General features: G+C 42.9%; 1 protein-coding gene across 1 annotated transcript; it reads left to right on the plus strand.

The window, feature by feature from the left end:
- Nucleotides 1-409: 409 nt before the first annotated feature.
- On the plus strand, nt 410-18,095 carry LEMD2 (LEM domain nuclear envelope protein 2). The gene is made up of 9 exons (XM_083509225.1): nt 410-1,609; nt 3,059-3,099; nt 4,195-4,270; nt 6,627-6,703; nt 7,334-7,413; nt 13,651-13,796; nt 15,226-15,327; nt 15,422-15,524; nt 16,195-18,095. Exons 1-9 carry the CDS (start codon nt 481-483, stop codon nt 16,343-16,345), a joined length of 1,905 nt encoding a protein of 634 aa, XP_083365351.1. The 5' UTR covers nt 410-480; the 3' UTR covers nt 16,346-18,095.
- Nucleotides 18,096-26,094: the final 7,999 nt, after the last annotated feature.

Consider the following 26,094-nt stretch of genomic DNA (forward strand, 5'->3'; position numbering starts at 1 on the left):
ACAGAGATTGGGGGAGGGGGGACAAGTCCGCAGTGTACTCTGCCACTGATCCTAGCTGTCAGCTTTTCCCTTTTCTTGCGAGGAATCCTATTCGGAATAAGGGAATTTCCCTTAAAAAAAGGAAAATGTTGACAGCTATGCCACTGATACGTGTACGTGCTTTTTGTTTGGTTTTTTTTATCTCGCTACAAGGGCCTGGCCGGCTTGCAGTACAATCCTAGTATAGACGTCTACTCGGAAGCAAGCCCTCCTGAGCTCAAAGGCACTTTCTCCCAGGCAAGCGTATAAAAAGCAATGCAGCCTCTCGGAGCGCCATAAGTGACCCTCTCAAGATGGCGGCCGCGTCGGAGGCGGCCCTGACCTCCACATGATGGCAGCTGGAAGAGAGACGCCTGCTTGCCCCTACCAAGATGGCGGTAAGCCCTTCCTCGCCGGAGAAGGTATCACTTCCGGCTGGCGCTCCTCCGCTCCTCTCTGGCTATGGCCGCAGCGGGTCTGTCAGACGCAGAGCTGCGGGCGGAGCTGCTGGCCCTCGGCTACCAGCCGGGGCCCATTACCGATTCCACCCGCAAGCTCTACGCCAAGAAACTCACCCGGCTGAGGGCCGAGGTGGCCGCTGGGCTGAGGAGCCGCGGCAGCGCCGCCCAGACACACCCTCAGGGCCCGAGCGGGCCGGCGAGGCCCAAGGCCGCGGCCGGGCCCAAGGCGGCTCCCCGGGGGCCCCGCGTCCCGGTTAGGAGGGAGGAGAGCGAGGAGGAGGAAGAGGAGGATGAGGAGGAGGAAGAAGAAGGGAACGACTACGAGCCGCCTCGTCGGGAGGCGACGAGCGGGAGTCGAGGGCTGCTGCCTCAGAGCAATGACTGGCGGGCAGACAGCGGGCTCGCCGCCGCCCGGAGGCCCCAGTTGACAGCTCGGGAGAGAGCGACGCCGAGCAGCCGCTGGGAGGAGGGCAGTAGCGGGTTGGCTTCGAGGAGAGCCCGGCTGGAAGCGGGAGAAGGCTTCGAGGCCCCTTACCAAAGGGAGGCGGCGGCTCCCAGGTTCACCTCCAGCCCTTCGTGGGGAGCAGCATCCCCAGGAGGTGGAATAGGGTTAAGTCCCAGCAAGTGGTGGGAAAACGAGCAGAGCGTGAGCCCCAGCCTTTCCTGGAAGCCCCCCGTGGTGGGGGGCAGTGCTGCAGGCTTCAGTAACAGGGCCCAGCTAGAGGCCGAAAGGGGGGTCACCCCCAGCTCCTTCAGTAACAGGGCCCACCTAGAGGCTGAAAGGAGGGTCACTCCAAGCTCCTATTTGGGGTCGCTGACCCAAAGGAGTGAAGAGGGGCTGACCTACAGGTCCCCGTGGAAAGCGCAGAAGGAGGTTGGGCTCCCACCCAGGAATTTGAAAACACCGCCATGGGGGGCAAGAGAGCTGAGTAGGGAGACACGTTGGGATGGGACGCGCCAGCATGTAGGCTTGAAACCCCAAGCTCAGGGCATAAGGAGGAAAGGCAGAGGCCTAGAATTTTATCTCTCCTGGTTCCTGTGGCTGGCAACCATAGGGCTGCTGGTCATTTTCCTGGGCATCCTTTGGGTGAAGATGATGGGACCTCCCCGACTGGAAGGGCCTGAGAATTGTACGTGTGCGGGATGTAACACTGCTTTTCCTCTTCAACCCCACTTCCATCTCTTCTTCCTCTTACGGATAGCCTCATTTAGAGTTTTGTTGTTCCAGTCCCTTTTCTTTTCAGCTTGTTGCTTACAGAAACACAGCTTGTAGAACTTGTTTGTGGCAAAAGTTAGCATCCATTCCTTCAAAAGCTCATAATCAATGTACAAAAATGACTGAGGCCGCATGCTCACTATGTCTTCAAAGCACATTTCCCCCCCTCAATGAATTCTAGGCACTGTAGTTTGTTAAGGGTTGCTAGGAATTGTAACTCAATGATGGGTTAACTACAGTACCCAGAATCCTTTGAGGGAAAGAATGTTGCAATGTGCTGGAAAGTTATAGTGTGTGCATAGCCTAAGGATGAATACCTTTTCAAATAACCATTATAGGAAGTTTGTCCTGGCCCAGGTTCTAAGGATATGTTGTCAAAAGAAAGCTTTGTGATGTCTTTCAGATTGGCTGCCTAGCAACTACTGATCTTGAAATGTTTAATAGTTGCACACACCAAAGAGATTAAGCAGATGAAAAGGTTCTTTCTACCTTTTGAAAAGGATAGACTGAATTCTCCTGATGTATCAAATAATAATTCTCTTGTATGACTTTAGAATGACAAGTGGGAGGTGACCATGGTTGTTACTAATAGGATGTTTCCTTCACTGTCTTAGACTACCACTCCAAAAGTCATAACAGTTACTTCAGTGACTACAAATTCATGATCAATTGGACAGTTTTTTCTGGTCACTGTTTTTGCAAAGCATTGTGGGAAAATGTGTAAAAGACTCTTCCCACCCACTTGTATTTTAAAATCTGGTGAACTTTTATGTGGCAATATATATTGGCTGTTACCCTTATGTTACAGATTTATGATGAGGTAGTGGGATGTAGCATCCTTTCACCAGCATTACAAAGTAATTTTTCCTACAGTATGATAGCAAAATACTGTCTCAGTCAAGATTTGTCTGCACTATGTTTTAATCCATAAGTGTCCAATAAGCTTGATCACATTTTCTGTCTATAGTTATATTCAGAATCAAAACCCCAGATACTCTGCAAAGTAAACAAATGTGCTTATTTTGACATGAATGCAGAATAGTTATTTCTCTTGTCTTGTTACTATGTTATGTCAATCATTTCCTTTTGATGGGAAATCTATGGGTGCTTAACTTTGCAGTAAGTCCCATTGAACAAAATGGGGCACTTCCAATGAACATTATTAGGTTCGTATTGCAGGTTTAACAAAATAAAATGCTTAGAAAATAAATTCCAGAAGGGTAGCCATGTCCATCTTCTGTAACAAAACGAAGTGGGATTTAATTCGCAAAAGTTTATGCCACAATGAATCTGTTAGTTTTGAAGATGCTACAAGACTCATTGTTTTTTTAAAAAATAAATGCTTATTTCTTCACATTCACAGTTAACCTATTGTCCATGGATTGTGAAAGAACTAAAGAAGGTGTAAGTGTGAATCTTCTTACTATCTCCAATGTTAAATTTCGTTAATAAGTACAATGTACAGCTTACCTGTGACTGCTATCAGCCCCAGCCAGTTTGGCCAAAGGCTAGAGATGATGAGGAGTTTGGTCCAACAATATCTGGAGGGCCACAGGCAGTGCATTTTTTTCTGGGGGGGACGCAGAACCGTAAACATTTTGTGAGTCTAAGTTTGGCCTCATTGAGGGACAGTATTTCATTATGAGTAGGAAAATGCGAGTATTCCTAAACATTTTTTTTTAGAAAAAAGCACTGCCCACAGGTCACTTAGTATCTGTGTTGCTACAGAAGTAAGCCTCTGCTATTTTCCAAGAGAAATCTAATGATTTATTGGTGTGCAATTAACAGACAGCTTCTTATAGATTAGTAATTCAGACCATGTAAATCTAAGATGCTGCAAATCTAAATCCTTCTTATCTTACAGAAATATTCGTTAGTCAGTTGTAACAAAAGTGAGACTGATTTGTGACAAGGATTTCATCTGTAAAGCTACTTTTCAATAACAAGCTTAATAGAGCTAACAGCCTTTAATCTCTCCTGATGTATGCATGTAGTTGTAACTTTTTCTGTAACATGTAGCTGAATAAGACAAACCTTGTTATACAATATAGTGCATATAATTAAAATGAAAGCCCTTGATTTGTTTTTTGTACATACGTAGATTTAAGATTATTTATCATCAAACTTACTTAGAATATTATAATTTGAGATCTGAGGGCTGTATAGTTTTTGTACCCCACCCCAAAATCCAATGTTTTACAGCGCACATAATCCACAGGATGTTATGGGTTTTATTCTGATAGTGACTGCAGTGAAGGGAACTGATATATATTGAGTCCACTCATTCTCCCCGTCATCATACAAAATGATATACTTTAGCAATGACATTTGCAGAAAGAGAGAATTAAACTTCTGGCAAGAAATGAGGTCTTATGAGTCCATCCTTAGTTTTCAGTAGCTAAATTAGAGCACATGAGAAATGTCCTATTTAATAGTTGTAATTTTTGTAGTTGGTTGAATTAAAGATCTGTTGAATAATTTTCTCTCTTAATTTTTCAGTACTGTCAGGAAAAACATGAAGAAATGGTAATGACCATTCTGTATGAACTATACAATTATCTTGCAGTTCAAGCTGGTGAGTTCTCATTTATCTTTTTACCAAACACTTTGTTCAAAGAAAATAGGTGTATACTAGCTAGCTATTTTCAACCTTAATTTGAATTTAAAACAGCGAGGACTGTTTTGTTTCCCTTCAAAGGCTGCAGAGGAATGTAGGGAAAACAGCCTTTCTAAATCTGAGCTGCATTATTATTAAAACAATGACCCCCTAGTATGGCACTGATGTTTTCACTTAGATAAAATGAGATTTAGGGTCATAGTCGACTAATCCATTGTGCTAGTGTGAGACCATGCAAGGATTCCCACTAGCGCAATGGGTATTCCCTCCTTTCCTCCAACTGCACATACGCTGTGCCATTCCCAAATCAGCTCTGGGAGGATGGGGGAAAGCACAGTACAAATTTGATGAGAAGAGAGGGGGACAAGGTTCCATCAAGTAAGGAAAATCCTTATGCTAACATAACCTTAGCATTTGTGCTATGTCAAGCATTTCTCAGGTGTGCTTTCCTGATGTGACGCCCACTCCATGTCCAAAATAAAGATGCAGTTCACAAGTTAAGTTCAAGACCTTCTTCTAGCTTTCACAGATACACAGCATAGTTTTAAAGGGCTAGCCAACACAACCCAACAATTTCCAGAACACTGTTATATTTAGCAGCTGACTAATCAAAATATCCCAAAGGATATTGATACGCTTTTCCCTGTGGAAGCCGTGGTTGTGTGCTGATGGTGAGCTCATCCTTCACCTATCTCATCCTGGATATATGGAATGTTTCCAGGAATGAGTTCCCTGATCACAGCAATGTATATGCCCCCTTTCCACCAGGCTGGCCCATTTTATATCATTAACCGTTACGTTTCTCTGTATGTATCCCCATCTGCATTGCAGAACTGAACTGTGTCTGGAAAAACCTTTGGAGATCACTGCTAGGCAGCATTTATTTAACGCCAACAAGGTCCTAGATGCAGTAGGCTGTAATCCTCTGCACACATTGGACACAGTGGGACTTTCAAATCAGAATGCAAAGGATTGCACTGTCAAATAACTTCTTGCGTAGTTTTCAAGGTAGTTGGTATCTTGAACGTTAATTTTTTTTTGCAGCTGTCAGCACAACAGACATTTTAATAGCTGGCCAAAACTACTGTGTGGGCAGTGGATGGTAAGGGTTTTATGCCACTGTTTCATATAGTAGGCTTGTTTCCTGAATTTCAGTGGTTCTTAAGCTTTGTTGAAATTAATTTGTTTGTTCTTTGTACATCACATTTTCTTACCTTGTGGCCACTCTGCAGGGAAGGATACTTAAAAGTCTTTTGAACTAAAAATCAATGTCTGGTTATGTTCTTTATAACCACAGTGCTGTGCATTCACAGTGGGGGGCGGTGCATAAACTGCTTGCACTCCTGAATAATTCGGCTGCTTTTCAGTTCAGATTTTGAAGTTTAAGTTTAAAATTGGGTTGTGTCATCAGCGTGTGGTGGAAATATCAAAGCGTTCTTGATGGCTTCATGGCCTTGCAGATGAGAAACCAGTTTTCAAAAGAAAACTGGCACTGGACAACTACTTGTCAGGCTGTATCTTAGAGTGTCCATTACAAAAGGCAGCAATCCCGTCTCACTCCCCTCTTGTGTTTATTGTGAAAGTTGTAGTACTAGTATGCCACCCTTCTTCCACAGATCACAGGCAGTCACAACAAAATGGCGAAAACAAAATACATAATAAAAACAAGAACAAAGCATTAGCCCTCCTCCCACAAGCACATTTTAAGGGCCATCGAATGTTAATCAGCCATAGGCCTGGTTATAGAGAAATGTTGTCGCCTGGCACCTAAAGATTTGTAATGAAGGCATCAGGTGAACCACAGAACATAACCTGACCAGAAGCTAAGTGGCAGGCCCACCCTAAAACTTTTTCAGCGTTGGAAGCCAGTCAACGTGTAACATCCCTGATCCCATCCCAAATGTGAATCATCATGAAAGCATTTTTTTAAGGGGCATGTGGGGGTGTCCTCAGACATGTTATAAATCTTTGTATAATTCAGTAAATTTTTCAGGCACTGTTTAATAGTATTCTATTAGCCCAAAGCATTAGGCAAGGTACAGTTACACAAAGGAGGAACACATACATGCATTTCTTCAAAGGTATGAGCTGCTCTCTTGGAATAAATGTGAGGTTTGATTGCCTTATTCTAGCGTATATACAGCACTGCAAATTTTATTAAGTCATAAAACTAAACCAGGTCTATATTCTGTAAAAACATTTTGGCTAGCATTAAAAGTGCTTTAAAAAGGAACTTAGCTCAGTGCTTCTGTACTATTTGGCAAGTTTCATGATTTCCATGTCAATAATTTTTTCTGTCTCCCACTACCACCAGGCAACTTTGAGTGTGGAAACCCTGACAATCTAGAAAGTAAATGCATTCCAGTTAGTGTGGCAAAGGAATATATAGAGGTAAGCAAGGTCATGACATTTTTCTATTATGGTATATATTTGTATCTGCTATTTAGTGCATTAAAACTACCTTCTATTTTTTTTTTCCTTCAGTAATTGTTATTATTATTTTGGCTGTTACTTGGTTGGCATTTTTTTATTTGGGTTGTTGCATTGGAAAACCTAAATAATATGACTGCTGAAATTTGCAGTTTCTTTTTCCATTTGAGAAACCAAAATCTTCCAGCATTTTAAAGTCGTTGCTTACAAAGCAGTAGTAGACACATTGCTTTCCTCTTTTCTTTTTTGTACCTCTCTATAGAAAAGGATTGTTAATATACTATAGTTATGCACACCTATGGAGTGTGTTCCTGCATCAAATATGATCATAAAATTATAGTCTTAGCTACTTGAAAAACTGAATAGAATCCTAACACTCATTTTAATGTATTTAAAGCGTTGCTAAACTAATTGTGCTGTAAATAGGAGACTACCTGGGTGGGTGCCCTATGTATATTTTCTCAAATTCCGTGGAAAAGCAGGTGGAATATAAATATAATAAATTAAATAATATGGAAAGAATGTATTTACAGAAAAGTCTCACTGCTAGCTGAATGCAGAATTTATATCTTGGGGCCCACTTCCTTACAGAATGTGACTGCCTACAGTGCACAAAGGTTTGCGGATGCTTTGCAGCGGTTACTGGACAATCACAGAGACTCGGGCATATGGTAAGTTCATTGGAATGACCTGTGTTAAATTTATCTCCATATCTGTTCACTATCCCATGAGATTCAGTGGAGATGTGACTCAGGGAACCATAAGTGACTGTTTGAAAAACAAGCAGTGTAAGACTTTCCCTAGGAAGACCCCCAGGCTTCTAGAACTAGCTAACTACAAGTGTTCTTCTAAACCTGGCACTGTAAGATGTTTTTATTTAGATTTGCATTTGATCTGCAGAATTTGATACCCAACAAGTTGCCCACCTGTGGTTTGGTAATTCACCTCCTTTTGCTTTCTGCCTGAGATTGCCAAAACATGGGTTGACGGGCATCTGGAAGGTCATAGTTGCTAGCTGTGCAGCTCCATAACTCTCAAAGAAATGAAAGGCTGGATTTATAAAGGTGCAGTTGTACCAGGGCCCAATGCCTGCAAGGGGGCTTGGACTGAGCTTCCTTTCTCTCCTCCTCCTACTCCTCCTCCTCCTCTTCAGTGTCCCCCTACATCTTATAAAGCAAGATGTGCAAACACCCTTTTAAGCAATTTCTGAGATATAAGCCAGCCTGGCTACTCCCACTTTTCAGTGTTTGTAGTCTGTGAATGAAGTCAGAACTGTGATGAGTGAGTTATTTGGACAACATAGTACAGGAATCCCTGCAGTTCTAAAGAGCTGCTTTTCTCCTTTCCCCGTTAGAGTGTGCTTTCCTTTCCTGCTTCTGTCCTTGGGATTTCTATAGTTTCTTTCCATTCCATTTTGTTCCTTTTTAAAATGAAAGAAAACCGATCTGCTCTCCACAATCCCCCACCCCCAGTGGCTATAGGTAGTGTTCGAAACTCCCATTGTTCTAGGCACATTTTGCATTAAGGAATTTCATTAGTGCAAGCAGTTTCTGAGCTCTGGGCACAGTACTGCACCTAAGATTTCAGATTAAAACTTCATAGTGGAAGGAGGACTTTTTCTGCCTCCCCACTTCCAGCTACTCTGAAAGCTGGAGAACAGACCCTCTTAAAAATAGTAGGGGTGGGCAGGGAAAGGACTAGACCATCGGGAAAATGAACATAATATTTTAGCAGCAGTTAATTCATTTTCAGCTTTCTATTCTTGTTATAAAAAAGTGTGCCTAGACATAACCTAGGTTTAAGATGCCATTTAGCTCCTAGCTTTCATTTCTCAGTTTCTAACACGGGATATAGGTCTAAAATAACTCCTTAGTAATAAATCTATTGTGCACTCTAACCTGGGAGCAATCACAGCTGAACACGAGTGGAATTGTGCATCTAAAGCATCCAACCATCTGGCCAGGTTAGTATTGGTTGAAGCCTTGGAGGTATATTTAAGTGGGAGTGGGCAGAAAAATCTGGCGCTTTTGTAGTACAAAGGTGCATCGCTCTGGTTAAAGGAACCAAAAGTTGACACCTATGATAAAAGCACCAAGTCCCCTTTTGTAGCCATTTAATGCCTCCTCCTGTATCTCCACAACAGGCATGCGACACAGGTTTGACTGACTGACACAGGTTAGGAAGTGAGCAAAACCAATGAGATCTGAGTATAAAATATAAAAACGCGTGTGTATTCATTTTGTTGGTTGTCAAAATGTTCGTGTTTTGCTATAGGCTGTAAAACTGCATTCTCGGAGTATTTATTTGATAGTCCATGAAAGTAATAATAAATTTGTGAGTCTTTAAGAAATATCTTGACATATTTTCTGGTACTTTATTTCATGCATTCCTTTTGGGAGGAAGAGGGGGCTGTTTGATGAACTGCACCATCCCTCCAACTGCCTTAATGTGGCCTTGATGATGTTTGCAGGCCTGACTTGTAATGCTTGGCTGTTACACTTTATTTCTTTTTTATTTGTGGAAACTAGTGTGGTGTAATGATGGGGACTTCCTGGTTCAAATCTTACATCTCCTTAGGACAGTTGCTCTCACATTCATACCTGTAATATGGAGATGATAACAGCCTACCCTACAGGGGGAAGGTAGGGGAAGTCCCACTGCACACTCAGAAATCCTTGTGCTGACAGGACGCTTATTTAGCACTGCTCTGGATATAACTCAGTACATAGACTGGCTGTCATTTCTCAGTCTGAAACCTCATTGGATCATATAAGGTAAGCAATATTCTGGCACATCATAACTGAGAAACCTGAGACTCTCTCCCTGCTAATACCAGGGTGTTGCTTGAAATACCAACAGTTCAGAATGCAGTGATCTCTCAGTTATGGAACAAGGGTACACTGTGGCTTTTCTGGTCTTTCAGGTGGACTGTAAAACTGATTCCAGTCCTCTGAAATTTATTAATTTTATTTTGTTTTAACTGGTTGATACTGAATACCATGTACTTTATGCAGGTGGTTGAAATATGAGCTTGGTTGAAATATGAGCTTTCATGTGGTTTAAATTCAGGAGATTCACGGAGCATTTGTTCCCGTTCTCTTGTGCTCGAAGTAAATGTAGTTATATTAAAGGGAAGTTTTATGCTCTTTAAGGCATCTATAACACACGAAATTTGGATGATCTTGGTCACATCTTGAGAGTAGCTAACTTGCTCACTAGCATAAAGGGCAATATCCTTGCTGTCATTCAGTTGGTTCTGAAAGAACAGAATAAGCTTTTTTTCAGCAGATGAGTTTGTTTATTTGTAAATGGCGGCTGCAGACTGTGTCTGGAGAGCAAACATCACCCTGTGCAAATCATTTCAGCTCTTTGAAAAATCATGCCATCTCTCTGAGTGCCTATTATATATTTATAAGGACTTCCTTGCCTGTCTCGTCCCGATATTATAGATTACTCTCTTGAACTGTGAGGGAGATATCAAGAGCCACTTGCTGCCGGCAGGGAGCCCATATAAATATATTTTCAAACTCTCTAATACAGATGTGCTATTTGAAAACACAATTATTTTGGTGAGCAGGAAAGGATGGATAATAGCAATTTGAAATGCATTCCTTTGCAGTTACCAGGGATTCACGCCAGCTAGTGTGCTAAGATTATTCCATCTCCACTCATCTTAGTTATTTCTGTATGGTGTAGAATTCTTTATTTGAGACTCTCCATTTGAAGTCCTGTCTACAAAAGTTACTGTTGAAATTCCCATAGGCCTCAAATGACTTACTGTTTCTCATGGAGCTTGTAGTCATGTCTCAGTTCAGGTTTTTGGGGTAGGGTTAGCCTGTTAGGACCCTGTTTTCACAACAGATTTTAAATCTGTTCAGCCACTGTGGCTTCAGTCTAACCAAAGATATTGGGAACGATTGTTTTAAATTAGCCCTTTCATCCTTTCACAGAAGTCCCGGCACACTTATAAGCGTGATGTAGTGATTAGAGTGTTGGGCTCAGACTTGGGGTACCAGGGTTCAAATCACCAATAGGCCGTGAAACTTGCTGGGTGACCTTGGGCTGGTCACTGCTTCTCAGCCTCACAGAGTTGTTGTGAGGATGAAATGGGTAGGGGGAGAATCATGCATTCTATCTTGAGTTCCTTGGAGGAAAGGTAGGATATAAAAATAATAAGAAAATAAATAAATAACTATAATTCCTCGAGTTCGTTGTGGGGAGCCATTGTTGTTAAAATGGTATCAGATTCAATCTTTTATCAAGGCAGAATGATAGAAGAGTAAAACAATTTGCCTGTATATGTGTCCCTTTTGAAGCCAGTGAGATTAGTGCACAATTTTGCATAGAATGCCAGGTACCAAATTTTAATTATTTTAGTATGGAATACAGTTCTGAGTAATGCTTTGAAGGTGATCCCAAAAGTACAGTCTTGCTGTGTTTTCATGTAAGTTGGTAGATGCCAATGCCTCAGTTCATTACTGTTTATTAGATTTCAGACATAATTTTGAGGCCTTCTTAACTCTCTCACTGCTGTAGAATAATTCAACAAGCCTGAGGCTGTGAGCAACAACAAAATACTCTCCTCCCCTAATCTCATTATCTAAAACTCTGCTGTAACCTAATGTTCGAAAACGTGTTCCATTTTTCCATTCTTTGTATAGGAAGACTCCACACTGCTAAACACTGTTCCCTTAGGGACATGCTTAGAATTGCTGGTGGGATGGAATTCAGTGCTTTCTAATTAAGATTTTCTTCACTGTTACAAGTCATAGCCTGGAAGCGTAAAATACACTCCCCAGTTTTGTATTCACCATAATTAAGAGTTTCATCAACACTTGAGCAAATGGATCCTGTTCTGGCAGCTCAATATGAAACTCAATAAGAATGTACAGCATACTAAAGACCTGCTGCAGGCTTTCCAACAAATGTTGTGTGAACTTATTTGACACTGTTCTGTTAAGAGCAGAACCAAATAAGACAGCTGTGCTTGGAAACCCTGCTGCATATTTTAAGATCTTTCAGAAACTTGGGATCCAAATAATCCATGGGGATGGGTAAAAAGTTGAGTGTGATGCAGTATGTCAGGAGCTTATATGCACTGCTCAGCAGTGTTTCTTGGCCAACTGATTTGGACTATCTGTAGGATGAGCTATTAATTGTAACCCTGGTGTGACATCAGTTAGCTGCCAAAAATGTGATCACCTGGATTTTTTTTATATACACTGATTGAAAAGGCCTGGAGACTGGGAATTCTACAGCAGGGCTCTTCCAGATTTCCAGCCAAACACTGTGGTTTGGTGATATACCGCAATGTTGAAAAAACAAGATGCATTGGCCTCTGTGTGCAAGACACCAGGTGAAACTGCCCCAGCTCTCACCTCGAGTTTCACCCAGGCTCGCAGGGTGGGACAATTCAGCTTGTTTGCGCCACTCAGCTGGGAGGATGAAAGGTCCCCCTCCCAGCTGAGACAGACCCAGTGCTCTTGCCACTCACACACAAGCAACAGAAGCTTCAGGGTTGCTTTGCGCAGCTCAGCTGGGGGGAGGGAACGTCACCTCCCCCAGCTGAAATTGCCCCGTGCTCTTGCACAGGCAGAGCATTGGGGCTCCTTTAACTGTTCGCTACAGAGAACGGCAAGCACACTCCCCTCAACTGAACAGTTTCACAGAACCCCCACCCTGTTGCAGGCTTGTGTGAGCCAGGGCTGAGCTAGGGGCTTCTTTAACTGCGGCAAGGGCAGCTGCACACTCCTCAGTTTAAAGATGCAGAGGGAGGAACAAGCTGTATCGAGGCCCGTCGGCAGAGTAGAATGGCAGTTTCACTCAGTGATATATCATTGGGGAAACCACCACCGCTCCTGAGTCCCTCTGCTAGTGGATGCTGCCAGCAGAGGGACTCAGGAGCAGTGGCGGTTTCACCAGTGATATACCGCTGAGTGAAACTGATGTCACGGTCTGCTCCTCATACCGGTCCTGGGGATAAATTGATATATCACCCAGGCCTAGCATGTACAGACTCTTAAATTCTATATTCACACATTCTGCTGTCATGCAAGTCCATTTACTCAACTACTGTACATGGTTTGAATGCACTCCATGCCCAGTTACCAAATATCCTGAGTCAATCATCTCTTGCATTGAGACTCTCTTATCACTGTTTACTCTGCTGGGTCCATGGGAAGCCAAGTTCCTGTAAAGCCCCTCTGGTATCTGAGGAAGTATGCATTCACACGAAACCTCATACCAGTAACTAACTTAGTTGGTCTCTAAGGTGCTACTGGAAATAATTTATTTGTTTTGTTTTGTTTCTCCTCTGGCACAGTTAGCCAAACTATCTTTTTGTGGGGATTAGGAGCTGGAATTATCCTAGTGGCCATTTCTAGTATTTTCTCATTTTGCAGGATGAGGCTTTTCCTTATTGCAGATTTGCACAGAATAAATTTGGTGTGCATATAATTGTAGGCTTTCCCCTCATCCTTTTCCAAAGATGCACCAACATTTAATGTAGGTGAACTTAACATTTTCCCCAACAAAATTAACTGCTGGAATTTGTTTCAAGGAAAATAGACTCAACATGCATGCACACTTTCACTTGATCTCTGTGCAGTCACTGGAGGAGGGAATCCAGTTTAAAAGTTTAATCTCCTGTATACTGTACTAAGAGGTGCTGTCAGAAGAAACAAAAATACTATAGAAGAGGACTACCTTGCTAGTGTGCTATCTTTGTTTGCTCTCCTCTCATATCCTCCTCAATCTGCTGTTAATGAACCACTGCTGGAATATTCTGAGAAGGTTGGGAGCAAGAAACTAAGGAGTGTGATGGAGAGGATAGCATGTTTATAATAAATATGGACCATCAACTGCTTTGCATTGTTTAGCCAAGGAATCTTTCTGCTTCATCCTTTCAGGTTACAAGGCGATGAGAGTTCCGAAACAGTTACCGCAGTGAGCCAAGTGGTTTGTCTCGAATCCACCCGTCCCCGGATGGGCTTAGGCTGCCGTTTCCGCCGGGCACTGAATACAGCAATTACTAACCTATTTATATTCTTTTGGAGTAAGTTTTCCCCTACTTTATCTGTGACAGCCAAGATCTCCCAACAGTCTTGTACAGTATGAGATTCTGGAAGGTTGAGGGAATAATGAGTGAAATTGCTGAATATTTAATCTTGGGCCTAACAGCAAGAAGCAGTTTTGAGACTGGCTCATGCACTGTGGGTGTTTGCCATTTCATGAAAATCATCCCGTGGAGGTCTCTCTGTGTGCACCACAACTTCATGCAGTTGTGCTCTGGCATTTACCCCAATGAATTCTGCCCTCCTCCTCACAAGGCACTATTAATACCCTGCTTCCTTAACAGTCACAGTATTATTCTTAGTCATGCATTGCTGACTAAGCACAGATCACGCACACACATTAGGTGAGATCCAAAGTAGTGTGGTTAGGCATACATTCGTGCAGCAGGGTTTCTGCTTCCTCTCTTTCTCCTGCAGCCATCTGTTCTCCCCCTCAAACCTCCAGAAGGTTGCCCACCCCCAAAGGAAATTTTGGGAGCTGCATGAAGAAGAAGCAAAACCTAGAACCCCACTGTGCAAGAGGATTTTCGTTGCACAAATGGGCAGACCTCATTGGGTGTCTTCTGTTGTAGGGGGAATTCCCTGCAAAGAATGTGCATGTGAATGATATAAATGGGAACAGGATTTAAGAGGAAAGTGCCAGCAGTCGGCCTTTATGCAGCTAGTGTGTTATAGTGGATGTTGTTTGGATTTAGACTTGGGAGGGGGAGACAAGGTTTCAAATTCCCACTCAGTCATAAAGCTTGCTTGGACCAGTCACTATGAATTGTCAGGATAAATTGGGATAGCTCTGAATTTCTTTGCTGAAAACGTGATATACTGTGATGATCTGCCGAGTTGGTGAAAACGAAGTGTTATGTTGCCATATTTGTAACTCAATCCTTCACTGAAGTCTTCAGTTAACAGTAATTTAACTTTGTTTGCTGAAGCATAGAGATACCCCGTGAACTAGCAAAGCTAGTTGATTTTATTTTGTTTTTAATCTACAAATATTGCAAATGTAGCTGTATAGCACCTTCCAAGAAACACATCTCTGCATAATGGCTATACAGTGGTATCTCGAGTTAAGTACTTAATTTGTTCTGGAGGTCCGTTCTTAACCTGAAACTGTTCTTAACCTGAAGCACCACTTTAGCTAATGGGGCCTCCTGCTGCCCCAGCACGATTTCTGTTCTCGTCCTGAAGCAAAGTTCTTAACCCGAGGTACTATTTCTGGGCTAGCGGAGTCTGTAACCTGAAGCGTATGTAACCTGAAGCATATGTAACCCGAGGTACCACTGTATGCTGGGTGCATCGATGGGAATTTTTAGAGAGCGCCTTTGATAACTGATCTTAAGGATAGCAATGAAATATTTCAGGTTAACTCGTGTGTATTTAGAAGATTTCATCTCTGTGCTTCCTTCCTCACAGGTTTAGCTTTCCTTTGGGGGATTCTGATTCTTCTAAAGTATTACTGGCGGAAAAGGGAAGAAGAGGAACGGGACATGTATAAAATGGTGCAGAAAATCATAGGTAGCATTCACCTGATAGTCAAATTATAGGTAAAATCCTCTCAGTTTCATCAGTTTGCTTATTTTCCTGACTGCATGCGTTGTTCTCTCAACAGCTGCCGTCCAAGGTCACTACAAAGAATGGGAGCAGAATCTGGAACGGTACCCATATGTAGGCATCCTTCACATCAGAGACACACTCATCCCACCACAAGACAGGTGAATTTTTCTTTGCCTTTATTAACGGTCCTGATTAAGTTACCGTGGAGATATGAGGTCAGTCCTCCAAAAAGGTGGCCAACCAGTTGTCCCTGAGAAGCAGGCTGAGGAAGCAAGCATCCCCTCATATTTGTCACCAATATTTGGACATATGGACATTTGGAGATATGAGGTCAGTCTTCCAAAAAGGTGGCCAACCAGTTGTCCCTGAGAAGCAGGCTGAAGAAGCAAGCATCCCCTCATATTTGTCACCAATATTTGGAATGCCTAAGTACTATTTTCCTCCAAATATAGATAATAGCCACTGATAGTACCAGTCTTTCAGGGATGTGCCTGATCATTTCAAGCCATCTACGCTCGGGAACACGATAACCTGCAGCAATGAGCTCTATAAGTTGATTGTTCATGGGTCAAATGAATATTTCCTTCTGCTTGGCCTGACACTTTTGCAGAAGATGTCTTTTGAGTTCCAGTATTTAGAGAGAGAGATATCTACAATGACGTGGAAAGTTGGAAAGGGGCCTTTTTCCCCCTTTTGTACCTTAAAATGTTGGCTGCTACAGAAATGATCCTTGGTTGATCGTGCTCTAAGCATTAGATTAGACCACCATTTTCCTGCATTGCACAAATGCTCAGCTTTGGTTACAGTGCTCTTTTTTTTTATCCCCAGGAAAAAAATGAAGCGGGTTTGGGACCGAGCAGTGGACTTCCTCGCTTCAAATGAGTCACGTATTCAGACCGAGTCGCACAGGGTGGCAGGAGAGGATATGCTGGTGTGGCGTTGGACGCAGCCTTCTTACCTCTCTGATTCAGATCATTAGCTCTGACCAGAGGCCAAGCCATTGGTTTAACACTGTGCAGGGCAATGTGCCCTCTTCTAGCTAGGGAATGTCCTGTTGCCCATACTCAGGTGAACCCCTGATACTACTGTACATGTGTGTGAGAGCTGTAGAATGACTCCTTGGGGGTGATCATTTTCTGTAAGGAATATAAATGTTGAAATGCAGGTGCACACCAAAGTTACTCTCATGGCATATATTTGGCTTCCATAACGTAACAATTTAAAAAAAGAAACGGGATTCCTTGCCCTAATTGAAAGATGCCATTGATAGTTTTGCTTTGGTATTAGGGAAGCCTGTATCTGACCATCTACTCAGAATGTCGGTGCTAAGACCACTAAAAGATGCTTTGTAAAGGTGTTCATTACAGAAGCACTGTGGATAAGAGTGGACAGCAAATATGCGAGGTATATTTGTTCTTAGAAACTGATCAGGAATAATCTACTGGCATTGTTTATTGGGTGATGGGTGGGACTGAGAGGACCAGGTCTTGAACCTTTGGAGGCAAGGTGGGAGGGGCTTAAAGCTTTTTTCCTTAGGCAGTGGTAGGGGAGCACATTTTCTTACGAGAGCAGTAGAAAGCATTCAGTCTTAAAATGGCTTGGTGGGGAGCACCGGAAAGCAACAGCTGTGCTTTTGGGTCGTGTGCCATACTAGAGAGCAGATGGGGCACCAACAGTGTTTGGTACAGAATCAACTCCTCACAAATCAAGTGTTTACAGGATTGCCCAAGGAGTGGAAATCTTTTATTCAGCCAATATAGTAACATGTTTTGTGCATATAGCACCTTAGTTGGTCCAAGTTCATGCTGGTTTGTTTGTGAGGGGGAGAAACGCACCAAAATTGCCATGCACCTCTTCAGTGACGTCATAAAGTCCGAGGCTCTGGCATGATGGCACGTCATTCCATTATTGGTTCAAGGCATCCACTTAACTCATTATGAACTTCACCTCTGTCTGGTGGATATAGCAAGTGGCATATGAATTTGGAATAAAGTGTGCACATTTGAGCCTCTCTAAGTAAAATGAGCTGAGCCTTTATGCTACCTTTTATGACATGTTTTGTTTCAACTGGCATATTTATTTGTAAGTGGGTGGTAGCCTGAACTTGGAAGTTTGCCCTTTTACTCCCCCTGCTGGCAGAGCTGAAAAACTGACGGATTGGAGTTTTCACCTAGGTGCCCTTCGAGGCTGTTTTAGCAGCATGCAGCAATTCATTATGTGCCTCCTGCTGATTCATCAGTGCTGAAATCAGTGCAAAGAAAAGCAGCCTCCAAAAACAAAGCACCAGGAGGTCTTATTGGTTAAGTAGAAGAAAATCTTGCATTCATTTAATTTTATCCCTACATGTTGCCATCTGTAGCGTAGGCGGTGTCTTAGAGCAAAAGAAGAGATGTAACAGATGTCTCCATGACATTAGCCATCCTTTTTTTTTACACACAAACACTCCCCTTCTACTGTTGAAGCAGATAATCAAATTATTGCTTTTAATGTATTCTTAATTTCTGCTGATGTTTGCAAAAAATTCCACAGTGCCTGCATTCTTAGGGCTTTAAACAAAACATTTGTGGGTATTTTTTACCATCAGACTCTCAAGAGGAAATGCCAAACAATATTATGTACAGTTGACTAAGCTGTTCATTTATTTTTATGTAGATGGGCTGGTGCTATTTATTATACATTTTGTCTCTGTCCATTTTATCTTGCAAAATAAAAATTTGCTACAAATGGGACTGACTGATATTGGTAACTAGTACCATCTCCTGACAAGGCAGATGCTGGCAATTTTATTTCTCTGGATATTTAATGCTGAAAGCACTCCTGAACTGAACTTCATCTGATTATATTGGGTTGCAATGAGTTATAGACAGCACTGGACAAGCACAATGGTACTTGTAAAAACTAAGGCCTTAGGGTGAGGTCCCATCATCCCTGACCATTGGCCATGTTGGCTAGGGCTGATGAGAGCCTGATTCCAACAACATCTGGAGGGTACTACACTGGCCTGCAAATAACCAAAGCTAAACTCCAGCCTTCAGAAACAGTTTGCAAACATCCACAATGTCTGAGGATTTTAAAAGTTGAAGGGAAATGATAAGTTTCCATAATGGATTTGGAAGAGAGATCATCCTGCTTTTGCCCCGGTAAACACTTGTTAAGCCTGTTTGACCAAGAAGTGATAGTGGGATAAAAATCTCTCAAACTGCTTTAAACTCTTAAGACATTCACCTGGTTTCCCGCAACACCCTAACTCACTAAGCTGGGCTTTAGCTTAGTGAGAGAGCACGTGAACATGCTGTGTCCTGGGGAGGAACTTGCAGCCACTTTGCTCTTTTTTGGTCCTCCTAGCTAAGGTTTGGCTTAGCGTGCCAACCAGACAAGTTTGTTGTTAAGCATTCTCTTCACTAGCCACAAGCTGTAACAGAGATTCTCATTTACAGTTCATAGTTAGTCAAGAGAGAGCTTTAACCACAAGTGTCAGGTTGGATGGCACACCATCATCAGCATCATGAATTTTTTGTATGCCATGGTAGAACCATGCTCAAAGTAGCTCACAACAACATACAGAATAAAATATAACCACAATTAAATATAATTCATTAACAGTTACAAAACAACACAATTTAAACAAAGCATGACACTAATAATCACCAGGGCAAACAAACATCTCATGTTAATAAATGCTGAAACAATGCCTAACAATAAAATACAAAACATCCAAATAGCACCAAGCCCTGGCCTTGCTTAGTGCAGCTGCAAAAAATGACGAGGAGCAAAATGGATTCAAGCTTCTACCCAGGGGCCCTTACATCACACAGTCATGTTTGGCTTAGGGGTCTTATGCAAACAAGGCCATGGTTCGTTTCCAGCTTAAAAGACCTGGTTTGCAGAATGTACTGAAATAACTTGTAAGACAAAATGGACCCCTTGCAAAATGAAAATACAAGCAATGAACTATGCCCTGAGAGACAGTAACTTCTAAACAAAGCTGGGGATCTGAACCCAAGGCCAAGTCGAATTCCTTCACTGTACAGAAAACGTCACCTGAGCCACTAGTGAGGGGCTCGAAGAGAAAACAAAAACTGAATGCAGCCAGCACTGAGTTTTTCTTTTTGTCCTCCTTCGCCATTAATGAAATAATTGGGGTAGCCCCTGCTTCTACATCGCCCCATCCTGATCTGTGATGTAGCAGACAAAGTTTTACAGATCTTAGTTTAAAATGGTTTGTGCTTCAAAGGTCCTGTCTGCAGCTGCTCTGTTGAAAGTTATTTCAGGGTGTTGGATCCATTCCCTGTTTTTATGCCTTTTTAAAAGTACTGGGATGCTGATGTGCTTTGTGTATTTTTTTCCCTGTGACAGAGGCAGGCCCATGTATTAGTTAGCCTGTTCATCCAAATGCACCTTTTCAGCAAGAGTTGCCTTGTGTTGGGGCAGTTTCCAGTTTCCATTGACTGTTTTCTTCTGTCATTGTGACACACGCTAGGGAGACTGTTTATAAATCTCAGAAATCTGGGTTGATAATGCCATTGCGTCCTCTTACTGTCAAAAAGAAAGAAAAAATATGCATGCACCAACTAAGCATCTAAAATAAAATTTGCCCTTTATCTTTTTTATTTTCCATTTCCATTAAAGGCTTTTCATATTAAATGTTTTGTCTCCCACTGACATGACAGCTGATGCTGTTTTCTATTTATGGGAGCCTAGTTTGGGAACAGTGCCAGTTCTACTGGGAAAATCAGCATGAAGTAAATAATAAAAAGGAACAGGCGGTGAAATGTGCCCAAAGCATCTCATTTCCCAAAGGCCTGGACTGTAACCTTCAAACACTTAGGCCAAATTAGATGGTACGCAAAATGCATAAATGGACTTTACATTTTTACACTTTTGCTTTATATAATGGGGCAGGGGGAGTCAGAACCATGACATCCAAAGGGGAATGTTCACTTGCTTGCTGACTAGTAGCCATCAGCAGTAGTATCTTCCATGACTTTGTCTAATCTTTTAAAGCCTTCCAGGGTGGAAACCGTCACCACATCTTGTTGGGAGCGGAGTCCATAGTTTATGTTCTGTGTGCAGAAGGTAAAGGGACCCCTGACCACTAGGTCCAATCGCAGACGACTCTGGGGTTGTGGTGCTTATCTCGCTTTATTGGCCGAGGGAGCCGGCGTGCAGCTTCCAGGTCATGTGGCCAGCATAACTAAGCTGCTTCTGGCAAACCAGAGCAGCGCACGGAAACGCCGTTTACCTTCCCGCCGGAGCGGTCCCTATTTATCTACTGGCACTTTGGCGTGCTTTAGAACTGCTAGGTGTTCAGAAGGTTCCTTCCAGCAAAACGTCAAATAAGCAGAGTGAGCTTAAGGTTTGTCCCCTGAATGGCAATGGTAGGTCCATTGTTCCCTTTCAGATAATCAGTCTTCAGTGTGATGACTGTGCATTTATTGCATGGGATGCAGCTCTCTTTCCCAGTGATAGCCCTTTTAATCTGGGGATAGCTCACATTCTCCCACTGGCATTTTACTGTTGGGAAAATGCTGTTCTTTCCTCTGGAATGTCTTCATTGTTGCAAATGCACATGTTTTTTGCTATTATAGGCATGTATTGGGTAGTGCCTACTTTATACCCATCTCTCTAGAAAGACTATTGGGGTAGCCAATGTGGTACCTTCCCACAAACCCCAGCCAGTATGAATTGTAGCCAAAACATCTGGAAAGTGCCATATTGGCTACACTTGATATACCTCCTCCTGTTCTTTTATAGGGGATAGAATAGCTACTGCCCCAGGTAGGAGCCATCACAAGTATAACATTGTGTATATAATCTAATCATACACGTAAAAGGTAAAGGACCCCTGTTAAGTCCAGTCACGAACGACTGAGGTTGTGGTGCTCATCTCACTTTACTGGCAGACAGTTTTTCCAGGTCATGTTTACCTTCCCGCCGGTACCTATTTATCTACTTGCACTTTGATGTGCTTTCGAACTGCTAGGTTGGCAGGAGCTGGGACCAAGCAACAGGAGCTCACTCCATCACGGGGATTCGAACCACCAACCTTCCGATCGGCAAGCCCTAGGCTCAGTGGTTTAGACCACAGCGCCACCTACATCCCTATCATACACATACACAAATATAAATAATCTGGAAATGCTATCATTCAGGGCATTGACCACTGGAGTTTTTGGGTAGATATGATAACTCAGACGATTTTTAAAACTAGTGTTAGATCATAAAGACAACCCTTGTTCTCTACAGCTGTAGATAAGTCCATTTTAAAATGGCAAGGTCCCCCCCTCCCCCCGCCAGCCTTTTGTCTTGACTTTTCTTCTTGAACTCCAGCAGTATGGGGGTTTGTCTGCTCCTTTATAGATTTTTTAAAAGCTGTTTTAAGAGAACTGTGGAGAATTTGCACAGCAGAATATACAGTTGTACAAAGAACCTCAAAGACGTACATTTATATTACAAACCTAGCTAGCTGGTCCTTTTAATTGGCAGCAGGCTTAGCAGTTCTACAAGGTTTATCTCCCCCCAATAACAATCAAACTGGTAGGGAGGCAATGCAAACCTACTGCAATAAAAGAACACAAACCCATAAACACAAATTCTAAAACCCCGTCCACAACCCCAATGCAAGCAAAATATAGCTATAGGCTTTGGTGCTTTGTCAGCCCTGAAGGACTTGCTTGCCATTCAGTGTTTGATCAGACAAGAGGCGGCAGATGCCCCACATTTCCGTCACTGAAGAGGAGCTTCTTCATGCACTTCTTACTGGAGCTACTGCTGAGTATGAGCCGTCCTTCCACTTGCTTCTGCCAAGGCTGGTGACAATTATTCTTCCTGATCAAAAATTGAGGCTCTTCCTCAAACCTCTTGAGTGATGCTGGAAACCAAGCTTCAGACTCTGCACAGGAGAGATAAAAAGACTCAGCGTCAACGCCAAGGATTTCCACATACTGTATAATGAATCACCACCCACCTTGTCCCTACTGCTCTGTGTGTACAATCAAACTCATTCATTCTGGTGGGCAGAGAGAGAGCTGAAGGTGGCTTGTTAGATATTAGAAGCAACGTTGCCCATGGTGAACATTCATCCCACACTTTTCTCTGTTTGCAGGGAAAGTTTTTCCAGGTGGTGTATACATCACAAGACAGGATGCCCCTATTGTATCACTTTCCATACTCCTTAAAAAGATTGTCTCTGCTCTCTAGGCAAAAAAAAATACTGTCATCCTTGGACCTGTGGCATTTTTTTCATACGGTTGCATATAGTTAACCGTAACAGAACTGTCTTACTGTGTTAGCAATACTCATCCTATAAATGCTCAAGCTGTAACAGAGTTAGAAGCCCAAGCCAAGCCTCAGTAAGTTTTCTACAAGCTTCTAGTAAATTTGCAGACGAGTAATTTTTGCTCTTTGCACATACAGGAACATGGGTCTCTGCTGTTGTGTCTGAAAATAGCACATGGGTCAATCGTAGAATATTTGCAGCTGCTCTGAAGGAAATGAATGGATCTTTGGGTACGGAAGGAAAATTCTCTACACAAAAGAGAAAAACTGGCTAGGACTCCAAGCATGTTGGATGCAAAAATAATATTTTAGTTCCATTAGCTGGCAGATCTTCATGGAGAGGCTACTACATGTGTGCATAGATGCATTAAGCAGCACTGGACACGGCAGCATACAGCAGCAACACACAAAACAGGTGTTAGGTAAATCATGCTTGGAGTATACATGTGAATTTGAATCATAGAATCATAGAGTTGGAAGAGACCACAAGGGCCATCGAGTCCAACTCCCTGCCAAGCAGGAAACACCATCAGAGCACTCCTGACATATGGTTGTCAAGCCTCTGCTTAAAGACCTCCAAAGAAGGAGACTCCAACACACTCCTTGGCAGAAAATTCCACTGTCGAACAGCTCTTACTGTCAGGAAGTTCTTCCTAATGTTTAGGTGGAATCTTCTTTCTTGTAGTTTGGATCCATTGCTCCGTGTCCGCTTCTCTGGAGCAGCAGAAAACAACCTTTCTCCCTCCACTATGTGACATCCTTTTACATATTTGAACATGGCTATCATATCACCCCTTAACCTCCTCTTCTCCAGGCTAAACATGTCCAGCTCCCTTAGCCGTTCCTCATAAGGCATCGTTTCCAGGCCTTTGACCATTTTGGTTGCCCTCCTCTGGACACATTCCAGTTTGTCAGTGTTCTTCTTGAACTGTGGTGCCCAGAACTGGACACAGTACTCCAGGTGAGGTCTGACCAGAGCAGAATACAGTGGCACTATTACTTCCCTTGATCTAGATGCTATACTCCTATTGATGCAGCCCAGAATTGCATTGGCTTTTTTAGCTGCCGCGTCACACTGTTGGCTCATGTCAAGTTTGTGGTCAACCAAGACTCCTAGATCCTTTTCACATGTACTGCTCTCAAGCCAGGTGTCACCCATCTTGTATTTGTGCCTCTCATTTTTTTTTTGCCCAAGTGCAATACTTTACATTTCTCCCTGTTAAAATTCATCTTGTTCGTTTTTGCCCAGTTCTCTAATCTGTCAAGGTCGTTTTGAAGTGTGATCCTGTCCTCTGGGGTGTTAGCCACCCCTCCCAGTTTGGTGTCATCTGCAAATTTGATCAGGATGCCCTTGAGTCCATCATCCAAGTCGTTGATAAAGATGTTGAATAAGACCGGGCCCAAGACAGAACCCTGTGGCACCCCACTAGTCACTCTTCTCCAGGATGAAGAGGAACCATTGATGAGCACCCTTTGGGTTCGGTCAGTCAGCCAGTTACAAATCCACTGAGTGGTAGCATAGTCAAGACCGCATTTTACCAGCTTCTTTACAAGAACATCATGGGGCACCTTGTCAAATGCCTTGCTGAAATCAAGGTAGGCTACATCCACTGCGTTCCCTTCATCTACCAGGCTTGTAATTCTGTCAAAAAACGAGATCAGGTTAGTCTGACATGACTTATTTTTCAGAAATCCATGCTGACTATTGGTGATCACAGCATTCCTTTCTAGGTGCTCACAGACTGTTTGCTTAATGATCTGCTCCAGAATCTTCCCTGGTATTGATGTCAGACTGACTGGGCGGTAATTATTTGGGTCCTCTCTTTCCCCCTTTTTGAAAATAGGGACAACATTTGCCCTCCTCCAGTCTGCCGGGACTTCGCCTGTTCTCCAGGAATTCTCAAAGATGACTGCCAGTGGTTCTGAGATCACATCTGCCAGTTCTTTTAATACTCTTGGATGCAGTTCATCTGGCCCTGGAGACTTGAATACATCTAAACTAGCCAAGTATTCTTGTACTATCTCCTTAGTTATTCTGGGCTGTGTTTCCTTTGCTGAATCATTTGCTCCAAATTCTTCAGGTCGGGCATTGTTTTCTTTATCAGAGAAGACTGAGGCAAAGAAGGCATTGAGGAGTTCAGCCCTTTCTGTGTCCCCTGTTTGCATTTCACCATCTTCTCCTCTGAGTCTTAAATCACTTTCCCTAGTAAATTATTGCCATTGCACAAGGCCACGTGTCAGTCTCATTTCACTTGCCTAGCCATGAGGAGGACCTGACTATACAATTACACAGGCTTGGCAGCTCACTGGCAGCCAACACCATCTGCAAAAGGCATCCCTGCTGCAAAAGGAAGGAGACTGATCTGGCTCTGATTTCCTCTGTCTAGAAAGCTCTGTTTAAAGGTAGTGATATCAGCTGTGTGCTCTGCTCAGATGGGGGATTAATGAATCGCTCAAGGTAGTAAAATATGATTCTGGGTGTTCTACATAAGTTGCAGAAGGAATGGCAAAGTATGGCTCTGGCTTGTCATCTGTTATCTCCAGAGCATGCTTTCATTCCTGATTGTATCACATTCTTCCCCACCAAAGCTGACACTTTCTTGCACCCTAACATTCCTTAACATACAGTACCAGATCCAATAGCTGTTCTGCTAAGCAATAGTTCATCATATGCCTCAAGTTTCTTGCTTCTTTTAATGCATATCTAATGCATATCTCATGGACATCTGAAAGGCATGAGGTTGGCGAATGATGCACTAAATCGTGTCCTTTTGAAAAGCAAAGCAAATAAAATCTGTCTGAAGGGCTGTGAAACTCAGAAAACACTTTTTTAAAATATGGCCATTCTTCTTGCTTATTTCAATGTCTGTCTGGATTATCTCTCAGCTTAGAACAAACGAGAGGAAAACCGTTAGAGACAAATGCTTGGGCAAATCAAGAAATGCTCATTCCCTTGAGCAATGAGTCAGTACACAGCCCAGAACGAATGTGTTTTGATTCTGCGGTAAATCACAGCAGCCATCCTGATTCAGAGATGCTCAAATGCTCAGGAAGTTGTCCGCAGCTAGCTGAGTGGAAAAGCTGTGTCCACATAGACATCAGACGCAGAGCTGGCAGCTCTACATCCACATTGACAGACGGATGCACAAGCACGCTCCCAGCCATCCTGTATGCAAGGAAGGACAGAACTGCACTGCCTAAATTGCATTGGCCTGCACATCTGTATGCCCACACCAGCAGTAACCAACAACAGCCTGTATGTGTGGAGTGCAACTACTTGGAACTGCCTCTTTCATCATGTGAAAGAGGGTTTTGCATTGTGCATTTCCAGGCATCAAAAAGCCTCTCCTGCATGGACAAGATGATCATCACTGGGCAAACAGGCATAACTGACCTGATGGGTTTTTTTAAAAAGGCTAATCAAAGTACCAAATAACAGCCATTTATTAT

This window comes from Podarcis liolepis (assembly GCF_965112155.1).
Source record: "Podarcis liolepis genome assembly, chromosome: 6".
NCBI classification, from domain to species: Eukaryota; Metazoa; Chordata; class Lepidosauria; order Squamata; family Lacertidae; genus Podarcis; species Podarcis liolepis.

Coding starts and splice junctions, on each gene's coding strand:
- LEMD2 (XM_083509225.1), top strand. CDS start 481: ATGGCCGCAGCGGGTCTGTCAGACGCAGAGCTGCGGGCGGAGCTGCTG. Junction 3,100..4,194: donor GTGAAAGAACTAAAGAAGGT/GTAAGTGTGAAT, acceptor TTAATTTTTCAG/TACTGTCAGGAAAAACATGA. Junction 15,525..16,194: donor CTCATCCCACCACAAGACAG/GTGAATTTTTCT, acceptor TTTTATCCCCAG/GAAAAAAATGAAGCGGGTTT.